Genomic DNA, 10,559 nt, shown 5'->3' with positions numbered 1-10,559 from the left:
CTGCCCCTTCCCGGCCACGTAGCACTGCCTGGGAGTGCGGCAGAGTGGGAGCACAAGCCTTCCAGCCCCAAAGCTGGAAGGACTCAAATGGTTGGAAGTCTATACTGTGCATCCCACCCTCTTGCCTCAATTGGTGCCAGTGATTTGCAAATTTTCATCAACACTGGAAAAGCATCATAGCATGATTGCTTAGTTTGGTTTTATCCTTCACCTCTGCCTTGTAAAAAGTTGGTTTTGTCCCTGACTCCATCTGAAACACGAACAACCCCTGTTGATGCAACGGGAACAAACATCTGGATAGCAGCTCTTGTGAGTGAGAGAAAAAAGAGTGACAGCTATAACTAGGAAGTAGTTTTATAAAGCATTTTGGAATATGTGCATATAAACTTTGATCCACTGAGCCTTTCAAGAAGGAGAGGACATTGCACTGAAATCATACACCACAGTCATGAAAAAGAGGAGGAATGAGTTGGATGTTTGTCACCCTATTTCATCTTATCAGTTTGCACTTTTCTCCTGAGCTATTGAGGCCTGTATAAGGAATGTGAACAACTTCCAGCTTTACTCCAAAACTAAATGTGATCCCATTACGCCCCAGCTCTTGATCAAGGCATAATTCCCAAAAACTTCAAGAGTCATTACAGAACTGGGAGACAGCAATGCTAATTTAATTCTTTTCCCTGTCTCTGAATCAAAAAAAAAAAAGCAGATGCAGTGGAAATTCTAGAATTGTGTAGTCTAGATGACAGAAGGGCTGCCTAAGCACTGAGGAGTTTTACTGGCCATGCTCCTGATTTGTCAGGCATAGCCTAGTGACATAGTTGTGGGCAGCTCAGATGTGGGTTTTGGGTAACATGGCCTTTCTGTGTGATAAAAGATTAAAAAGATAAAGATGCAATCAAAATAATTTTGAAACAATTATTTACTAAATTTTAAAATAGATGTAAACTATTTATTGCCAAAGTTCAGGATGATTAGTCTGGGTCACTTAATAGGAAGAAGAGCATTGATTTACTGTGGAGCGAGTGCATGTTGAAGCATGAATGCTTAAACAAGAGATGGAAGATGCTGGGAAGTAAAAAAATTACATTTAATCACATACAGTAGGTCTTGTGTTTTCCTCTTAGAAGTTGCACACCATCATATGAAATTCAAACCATTTTATCCAGGGAAAAGAATAGTTGTTCTAAGAGTAACCCTGGAAAGAGCTTTCAGGACACGAAGCTTGAGTACAGATCAAGCTCTTTGCAGAAATACCAACAGGAAAGTGATGTGACCTGCTCCTAAGAGCACTTAAACCCAAAAGAGCCCTGCTTTTTGTGCTCTGAGAACATTCTGCATACAAACTCTATAAAATCCTGCTGACTTGAATATCGCCCAAGCAGCTGTGAACACAGGGATCCCTCCATCCTCAGACAAGTAGAATAAATTATGTTATTTATTTATAAATAAATGCCTCTCTGAGGGTTGTGCCTACTGGACTGGATGGGGGGAAAGAGCCAGCTACTCCCACCTCCTGCTTGGTTTGCAGTGCAGTCACAGCAGCTCTAGCATGTCGAGCACTGCCTGCTCTGGAGCAGAGGTGGTGCCAGCCCTGGGAGCGCTGCTCAGTGTGGGGGGGGGGGGAAACACTGAGCAGTGCTCACTGGCTTGGGGAAAACAGCTCAGGTCAGAGGTTTTCCTCTGGTTTCCAAGGGGCATGTGCTTTGCCAAGGGCTGTGTTCCACATGGGAATGCCACCCTCAGCCTCAAGCAAGGAATCTTAAAATACTCTTTCTTGGCAAGTTAAATAACAGAAGCAGTTCCTAAAGGATTTTTATGGCTTATGGAGTCTGCTACCTCTGAATTACAATGCCAACGGCTATCAGCATAAAGCCAAAGTAGGTGAACCGTTCAACCCTGATCTGCTGAGCACCTGAAGCAGCCGAGATGCGGCTCTGGCTCTGGCAGGTGACTGTGCAGAGCTGAATTAGAAGCCAATAAGTGCACAGGGAAAGTAAGATGCCAAGAGGAGTTCACAGCAAACAACGTGCATAGGCTTGAGAACTCACCACTGAGAACAAGCACGGACCTGACCTTCTCTCTGAAATAATAAGTGCGCCTTTGTGAAACTGGTCTTGGATGCCTGCAAAACCCTCCCGCGCTCCGGCAGGTAAGCCAGAGGTCCGAGTGGGAGAAGTGGCCATCTGCTGCTAAGAGCATCTCCCAGGAAGTGGGAGGCCATGCTCCAGATCTGCTGTTTCCTACAGCCGGAGAGGTGCCCCGACCCCACCCCCCCCGCCCCCGCGCCCTCCCGGTACCCGCCGGAGGGCCTCGCTCTGCCCGCGGCGCCCGGGGCGGCCCCGGCAGTGACGCGGCGCCGCCGCAACGGCCGCGCCCGGGGTTGTTGTTGGTAACGGCCAAGATGGCGGAGGCGGCGCGGCCGCCCCTGCCCGACTCGGTGCTGCTGCAGGTCCTGGCGCTGCTGCCGCTGCGGGACCGGCTGCGAGCGGCCAGGTAGGGCCCCCCCGGCGCCGGCACCGGCCGCTTTCCGCCTCCCCGCCCCGGCGCTGACGGCTGATCGCCTCCCCGCAGGGTCTGCCGGCGGTGGCAGCAGCTGGCGCAGGACCGAGCGGTCTGGACACATGTGGATCTGAGCCCTCACCGGGTACGGGCCGCCCGTCCTACCGCTGTGGGCAGGAGCTGAGGGGAACGGGGGGATCACCCACTACGGGCAGGAGCTGAGGGGAACGGGGGGATCACCCCCTGCGGGCAGGAGTGCCCCTCTCCGGCCCACCCCCTGCAGCCAGGCCCTTTCCCCCCCCGCAGATCACCCGCCGCACCCTGTGGCACCTGGTCCGCCACCGCCTCCCTGACAGCCTGTGCACCCTGCGGATGCGGGGCACGCCCCGCTCCCTCGGCAAGCAGCGGCTCCTCTCACCGGCACTGCTGGCTGCCCTCCGGAAGCACTGTCCCCAGCTGCATCGCCTGTGCCTGACCGAGACAGACCTCCGCCACGTCCCTTACGAGAGCATCCCCTCTTCTGTCACCACACTGGAGCTGAACCTCTGCGACATTCCCGATGCCTGGTTCTGCGTCTCCCCTTTGGTGCCACCACCACAGGTACAACACCTCACTATCCACAGCATTCCCACCTTTTCTGACCATCATCTTCTTGACATTTCCTCACAGAACCACCTGAAGACACTGAGCCTTTGTGGCACCTACCGCATCACTGATATGGGGATCCAAGCAGCAGCTCCACACCTGGAAGAGCTGGAACGCCTGATTCTCCGCCACTGCATCATCGGTGATGCTGCCATGGTATTCATTGGGCGCCACATGAAGCAGCTCCGCTACCTGGAAATCAGCAATGCCTACTTCCTGACAAACAAGGGGCTGGTTTCTATTGCAACACTGGAGCACCTGGAGACCCTGTGCCTCGACCTCTATGATTTGGTCTCCCTTGGTACTGTTATTGCTTTGTTGCAAGTGCTGCCTCGCCTGAACCACCTCAAGTTAGGCGGAACTTGCTTTGAAGATGAAGTCCTCCATAAAATTCAGGAGAATTTTCCACATTGCGCCATATCTCACACTCCTTGACAACCTGAAATGTTATCCTTCCTTACTACACTTGAAGTGCTCCTTTTTTGGATAAAGCCTGATTTCTTCTACATAGTTTTGAGACAGAATTCTCATTGGACTTAAAACATTAAGTTTTTCATATAAATACGTTAAGCTTGTCACCTAAATAAGTTTGATATGAAATTTTTGGTAGGGTTTCTCCCTCCTTGTTTTCCATGGATCGGAGGAATAGGAAAGCTGGGAAGCACACTGAGCCTTTGGGAACCCCACTGACCAAAAACTGGCTGGGGGGATAACTAGTTTAAACTCTGTCTTCTCCTCTTTCTCCACTGCTGAGGATCAGGCAGCAGCTTAATGAGGGCAGAATTCAAGGAGCAAAGTGAGGTTCCCTCCCACCACTGAGAAAACAGATCTGGCAGCTAAAAACTCATGACTTCCAGTTCCTTCCCCTTTCCTTCAAATTCAGATCTTCATGTCAGTCCCCAGACAGATTTTGGTGCTGGGGGTTCTTGAACACCTGGTCCTGAGAGCGAGACATTCCGTTTGCCCACGGGCATTGCTGTGGCTGCTGTTATCTCTGGGTTTTGCTGGGAATATCCATGTTTCCTCATCACCTTCTACTGTCTATGTTCTCTTTCTCTTCCTCCTCCTTTCCCACCCCCCCAATATCCTAACACCAGAGAAGTGACCAAAAGTTATGATGTTGTTATTCTTAATTATATTCTATTTTTTAAGCAAATACTGTATTTATTAAAAAAAAAATTCAAGCTTTTAAGTTTAATTTCAACGTTTGTTTTTAGGGTGGCTTGGTTTTTTTCTAACTTGGTTCTGCATCTCTTCTGTCCCTTAGGACAGCCTCCCTTGCAACAGGAGCATTCTGTAGGAAGCAGAGCAGGATGAACTAATGCCTCAGCTAAGCTTTTCTGCCCTGTTTTCACCCCAAACACCCCCTGCCCTCCATTCAGCTGCAGCTCATGCAATAAACTGTTGGGTTTCAGATGGACCTGGATGGCAGTGACCCTCCCTGTGGTGAAATCCTCATTGCTGTTGCCTGGCCTTTGTGCCCTGGTCTCTTTTGTTCCTAAACCCACTCAGAATAGCTTCAGGGCAAATATCCAATGGTAAAACACCCCAGCTCTGCTTTGGAAAGCATCCCAAGGCTGCTGTCTTAATAACTACTGCTCTGTGTTTATTCCAGACACAAAGGTTAACACTGGTGGAATTAGCCTCATTAAAACCTCCAATGCTCTCTGTCCCAGCACTCTCTGGGCTTGGGGAGGGACAGTGCAACAGGAAAAGGGAAAACTGAAAACAGTAAAAATCTGTCAGGCACAGTCAAGGCATAGTCAGATGTGGCAAGAACCTCAATGTTCTCCCAATCTTTGCAGCAGGATCTTTGTGATCCTGATGGCACAATAATGGAATTTAATATCCCACAGTCCCAACTTGCCAGTTTTTCATCATCCAGCTGCTAAACAGGGAGCAGCAATTACAAGTTGACATGGTGCAAAGTGGGGTGTTTTAGGTTTGGAAGCGGCAGGGGAGCTGTAAATATCCGATGACCACAGTCAAATTAGGGGAATAAAGGACTGAAAGAGTCTTGAATCAGCAGTTCTGGTTCTGCTCACCTTCCTCACACATCTACTGATGCTCTTGGAGGCTTGTTCTCCACATTTATTCCTTCTGATTTCAAAATTCAAAGGGTTTCTACTCGGTTATCTCCATTTCATCTTTTGCTGACCTTTAACTTGAGCGCATCTTCCCCCAGCCCCACCTTCCAGCTGTCCATATGCACAGCATGACATCAAAGCCTACCTTTTTTTAAATATACCTGATAAATGACCAACAGAGACAGCTAAACCTTCAGCAAAGCCAGGGCATGAAACAGCTCTTGGCATCCTGAAAGGAGCACAAGTCCACAGCCCCCAATGTGAATAGAGAGAGAAACCATAACATTTGGGTTATCAATCACTGCAGGGAGTGACCATTAATCGCAAAGCTGCTGCTTTGCCTCATCACACACCATATGTTCATGTACCACAATTTCATACACATATGTATTTAACAGTCGTATTCAGGTGCTTTATTGGACCCAAATCCATTTTATTGTCTCAGACAAGCACATCTGCTCGTGCCTTCAGTGTTCGTTTCCAAACCAGTTCCTGTCTTCCAAACCTGTTTGTTTTCACACTTGAGAGGAAACACCCTCAGAAACCTAAGCATTTACCCCTTTTTAAATCCAAACGGATGGGGAAGCGTCAGAAAAAAAGCGCACAGGGTTGATCGCTGCCTGAGAGATGAGAGAGGTTGATGGGGGAGGAGAAGGGGGGGACGAGGCGAGACCGGGTGTACAGGTGAGAAACAAAGTAGCAGCGGGTGGTGATGGGGGACAAGAGGCACCGAGCGGGTACTCGGAGACAAGAGGCATGGTGGGGCTCCAAAATTGAATATATCTGAGCATTGCTCTGATTAAAAAAATGTACCCAGGTCTTGCTGGCCTTTACCTCCCATTGGTACCCTATTATGTGCACCAGCAGCCCTGGGGTAGGTGCTTTCCTTCTCAAGGGAAGGTAATGTTATCACCTTCTGGGAGCCCACCTCTGGAAATTGGAAAATTGGATAGAATGGAATAGTTCCTAGGATTGGTCCCACACAAAAAGTGCCAGGAGAGAAAGTTGGTGCTAGCCTTTACCTCCTCAGTGCAGCTTGTCGGCTGCACAATGAACACTGTGGTTGGATGCTTTGCTTCCCAAGGGAAAGTAACGTTATCATCTCTCAAGAGCCAACCTCTGAAATTTGATAGAACTTCAGAAATTGAACCATTTTGGGAATTGGCCCCACGAAAAATGTTCCAGGACAGAAAGGTGTTGCTGAATTTATCTCCTCTGGGCACCCTACCATCTGCCCCATGACACTGGGGCTAGGTACTAGCCTTGCCAAAATAAATGTACTGCTATAATTTTCAGGTGCCAACCTCCCATATTTGGATCCAGGCTCAAAAACTGAATATATTCAGGGACTGCTCCCATAAAATGGTACCAGGACAGAAAGCTAATGCTGCCCTTCATCACCTCTGGGCAGCCTCTCATCTGCATCACCAACCCTGGAGCTAGGTGCTTTACTTTCCAAGGAAAGGTAATTTGATACGTATTGAGGAGCCCATATCTGAAATTCAGATACCACCTGCAGAATTGAATACAGGCCAGGACAGAAAGCTGTTACTGAGCTTTACCTCCCCTGAGCACCCCCTCACCTGCAGGGAGTGAGGGTGGTACTTTACCCTTAGAAGAAAAGCTGCCATACCCAGTGTTGTGGTGCAGATGAAATGGTGGCCAGGGCAGGCAAAGGCCAGGAACAGCTCTATGTCCTGGCTCCTTTAGTGTGGGATCAATCCCCAGACTTACTCTGTTTTGGTCTAGTATCCTAATTTCAGAGGTGGGTTCCTGAAAACTGTGGCTGTACATTTAATTTGGGAAGTACGATGCCTCACCCCAGTGTTGGTGATGCAGATGATTGACTGTCCAGGGAAGGTAAAGGCCAGCAACAGCTTTCTGTCCTGGCATATTTTGTGTGGGAGGAATCCCCAAAAGAACTCAGTTTTGGAGGTGATATCCAGATTTCAGAGGTGGGCTACTGGAAGACAATAACATTGCCTTTCCTGTGGAACAAAAGTACCCAGCCCTAGTGTTTTGGCTTCTTGGGGGAGGTGAAGGCCAGCAACAGCTTTCTGTCCTGGCACCTTTTCTTTTGGAGCAATCCCTGGATGTATTCTATTTTGGAGGGTGCATCTGTGTTTCAGAGGTCAGTTCCTGATGTTGTATGACACAGTCTTTTCCTTGGGAAGGACAGCACCTAGCCCCAGTGTTGGTGGTGCAGATTTTAGGCTTCCCAGGGGATGTAAAGGCCAGAAACACTTTTCTGTCCTGACACCTTTTGCATGGGAGCAGCCCCCAGATGTATTCTACTCTGGAGATGGCATCTGAATTCTGGGGTGGGTTCCTGATATTGTATGACAGAGCTCTTCCTTGATAAGGCCAGCAGCTGGCCCCAGTGTTCCTGGTGCAGATGACATGGTGCCCAGTGAAGGTAAAGGCCAGCCTGGCACAACTCCTTCCTGACCTTTTTCCCTCACAGCTGCCCTGGTTTACCGCATTCCCAACACCGGGAGCAGCCCCAAGCCTCCCTGGAAGGTGCTGCACGGCAGCCTGGCTTTGGGAGCATTCATCCTGATCATGCTGGGCTGGTGGCCGTGTTCCACTTCCACAATTCCCACGGGACACCCAACATGTACTCACTGCACAGCTGGCTGGGTCTGGGCACCATGCTGCTCTTCTCCTGCTGAGTGGGAGCTACCCCTGGCCCTCCCAAACCCACCAGCTCCCCAAGTCTCCCTCAGCTCATCCTCACTGTCTCTTCCCTCAGTGGGCAGTGGGTTTTGCAGCGTTCCTGCTTCCCTTGGGTTCCCAACGCTCTACAAGCGCGCCCATGTCTTCTTCAGCTCCGCCATCCTCGTGTTGTCTGTGGCTTCCTGTGTGTTGGGAATAAACGAGAAGCTTTTCTTCAGCCTGTGAGTGCCGGGGGGAGGGGGCTCGAGGGAGACCCCTCACAGGGATGGGGGGGCTCGGAAAGATCCTTCGCAGGGAAAAGGGGGCTTGGGAAGATCCCTCACAAGGATAGGGGGAGCCCTCACAGAGATTGGGTAATCCCTCACAGGGGCGGGGGGCTTAGGGAGAGCCCTCGCAGGAATAGGGGTGGCTCAGGGCGACTCCTCACAGAGATGGTTTTAAAAACTCAGCAGGGAGAATTTAAGACTGTTTGAGCCACTCCCTTACAATAGTGCAGGGGGAAATCGAAGAAAACAAGCCCGTGATACGTTAAAAATGCTTGAGTCGCAACTGTACTGAGGTAAAACTTGCAAATAACACAACAATACATGGAAAAATGGTTTACCCACAAAACCAACAAAAGCAAGATGTTATCTGGCCCTCGCACCCCTAGGGCAAAACAAAAAAGGGCTCCCATTCCCGTGCTGCACGTGTGGCCCAGTAGAACAAAGAAGGTACTGCGGCAAACAGGTTTCCGCGGTTTAACGCCCTCCTCGGCCAGACAAAAGCAACGGGGAACACAACAAAAACAAAACCTGGAAGGCTATTCGCACATGAAAGGGGAAGGTCAGCAAAACCCTTCTGTCCTGACACATTTCGTTTGACAAGACGTTTTCACCTTTGGATCCGCACTTTGGGTCGTCGTTTTATGAGTACACACCTCCACCTAGTGGAACATTTGAACGATGACATTGGTGAACCTCCACTATACGGCGCTGTGTATTTGAAAAAGACGTAAATGTGCCAAGGTTCTCTCGAAAGCACCAAAAATGAACATCCAAAGCTGAAAACGTCCTCCACAGCTCTCAAAAAAGAAATGTGCCAGCACAGAAAGAGTTCACTGACCTGACCTTCCGTTTTCCAAAGTGTATTTGCACAACAATCCACCGCTCCAGCGCTGCCCCAGAGCGGCAGTGACCGCAGAGCCCGCAGCGAGCCCCGGAACGGCGCTGGCCCAGCGTGGGGGGCCCCCGGGAAACATTAAAGCGCAGGTGCCTGTCTGGGGGGACCCCAGCGGAATGAAGCAGATAAAGGACAGCGACACGTGTGCCACGGGGTGCGCTCCGCTGTGATTTAAAAGCAGCTGAGACCACGCTGGATCCTAGTGTGGTGACTATACACCTTTCTCTCTCCTTTCTCTTTCTTATCCTAACTTCTTCTCAAAATGTATTGTAAACCAGACTAAAAAAATTCCAGTGATACCTGCTTAAGTGCGTTGTTGTGTCTGGATAAGTTAAAGGTTCTGAAGTGCCTTTTTCTGGATGTCGTTTTAAAATTTGCCAAGTACCTTGTTCTACCTTAACGTCCCGAAGTTTGTAGCAAAAATTTATTAAACCTCCCTAGAATTTTGTTCTTTCTTCCGTGCACCGCCCAGACTAAATCAAACTACCCTCCCCCCAACCCGCCAGCGGACTGAGGCCATTACACCCTCAGAGCTCTCAAAGGCGAGGCCTCAGAACCCCTAAAAGCCCTCACAGCCCCCAAGGTCCTCCAAGATGCCCTACGCCTCGCAGCCTTCACAGTCCTCGTAGGCAACACAGCCCTCAGATGCCCCAGAGAACCGCACACCCGCCGCGGCCCCACAGCGCAGCGGCCCCAGAGCAGCCCCCCCTCCGCCGGGTCCCGCCCGAGCCCTCACAGCCCTCGCGGCCCCTCACGCGCGACCCGCCCTCGGCTCCTCCCGCGCACGCGCGCGCCCCCGCGCGCACCTGTTGCCGCCGTTGCCCGGATGCGGCTCCTCCCCCGCAAGATGGCGGCGGGGCGGGCCGGGACCCCGCTGTAGCGCCCGGTGCCGGTGCCGGCCCCGCCATGGCGGACCTGGGCCGGCAGCTGCACGAATACCTCGCGCAGTCCAAGGCTGCCGCCGCCGGCGGCCCCAGCGCGGGCCCCGCGTCGCCGCCCGCCGGCGGCTCGCAAGCGGAGGCGGGGGACAGCGGCGGGCTGCGGGCCTGGCTGGGCGCGCTGAACCCGTTCCCACCGGGCGCTCTCCCTGGCGCCCCGGGCAGCACTGCGTGGCCGTGGGCGGGCGAAGCGGACCCGTGGCTGCCGGGGCTTTCGCGCTGGCAGCGGCTGGTGGGCAGCGCGCTGTGCGTGCTGCTGGCCGCGTTGTGCTTCGGGCTGGCCGCGCTGTGCGTGCCGCTGCTGCTGCTCCGCGCCCGCAAGTTCGCGCTTCTCTGGTCGCTCGGCTCGCTGTGCGCGCTGGTCGCCGCCGCGCTGCTGCGCGGGCCCGCCCGGCTGCTGCGGGAGCCCGGGCGCGGGGCCGTGCTGTACCTGGCGGCGCTGCTCGGGACGCTGTACGCCGCGCTGGGGCTGCGCAGCACCGCGCTCACCGCGCTGGGCGCCGCCGCCCAGCTCGGCACCGCCGCCGCCGCGCTCCCGGGCGCGGAGCAG

At 52.3% G+C, this 10,559-nt stretch overlaps 2 protein-coding genes and 1 long non-coding RNA gene across 4 annotated transcripts in view; 2 read left to right on the top strand and 1 right to left on the bottom strand.

The window, feature by feature from the left end:
• Positions 1-2,360: 2,360 nt before the first annotated feature.
• On the top strand, positions 2,361-3,717 carry FBXL12 (F-box and leucine rich repeat protein 12). Of its 2 annotated transcripts, XM_027703845.1 has the most exons (4): positions 2,361-2,496; positions 2,575-2,647; positions 2,809-3,102; positions 3,172-3,717. In XM_027703845.1, the coding sequence occupies exons 1-4, from the start codon at positions 2,405-2,407 to the stop codon at positions 3,580-3,582; spliced, it is 870 nt and encodes a 289-aa protein (XP_027559646.1). In that variant the 5' UTR covers positions 2,361-2,404; the 3' UTR covers positions 3,583-3,717. The 2 variants fall into 2 exon arrangements, with proteins under 2 accessions (XP_027559646.1, XP_027559645.1); XM_027703844.1 differs by having other exon boundaries at positions 2,362-2,496; positions 2,809-3,717.
• Positions 3,718-7,133: 3,416 nt separating this feature from the next.
• On the bottom strand, positions 7,134-9,728 carry LOC113977587. The gene is made up of 2 exons (XR_003537360.1): positions 9,457-9,728; positions 7,134-8,092 (listed from the first exon to the last, which is right to left on the bottom strand). It is a non-coding gene; the product is annotated as an uncharacterized LOC113977587 (long non-coding RNA).
• A 152-nt stretch (positions 9,729-9,880) lies between these two features.
• Positions 9,881-10,559, top strand: part of SFT2D3 (SFT2 domain containing 3) — a 5,771-nt gene continuing 5,092 nt past the window's right edge. Inside the window, exon 1 of the mRNA XM_027703717.1 lies at positions 9,881-10,549. Within this exon, the coding sequence (XP_027559518.1) occupies positions 9,978-10,549 (572 nt within the window). The 5' untranslated portion in view covers positions 9,881-9,977. The remainder of the gene's footprint in view (positions 10,550-10,559) is intronic.

Source organism: Neopelma chrysocephalum, unplaced genomic scaffold, assembly GCF_003984885.1.
Source record: "Neopelma chrysocephalum unplaced genomic scaffold, ASM398488v2 Primary Assembly neopelma1_252, whole genome shotgun sequence".
NCBI lineage: Eukaryota > Metazoa > Chordata > Aves > Passeriformes > Pipridae > Neopelma > Neopelma chrysocephalum.
Note: the sequence above shows the minus strand (reverse complement) of the source record. Positions and strands in the feature narration are given on the sequence as shown.

Bases quoted from the DNA above. Each gene is read 5' to 3' on its own strand.
- FBXL12 (XM_027703844.1), top strand. From the start codon at position 2,405: ATGGCGGAGGCGGCGCGGCCGCCCCTGCCCGACTCGGTGCTGCTGCAG. The intron at 2,497-2,574 runs GTAGGGCCCCCC...GCCTCCCCGCAG, and splicing joins GACCGGCTGCGAGCGGCCAG to GGTCTGCCGGCGGTGGCAGC. The intron at 2,648-2,808 runs GTACGGGCCGCC...CCCCCCCCGCAG, and splicing joins TGGATCTGAGCCCTCACCGG to ATCACCCGCCGCACCCTGTG.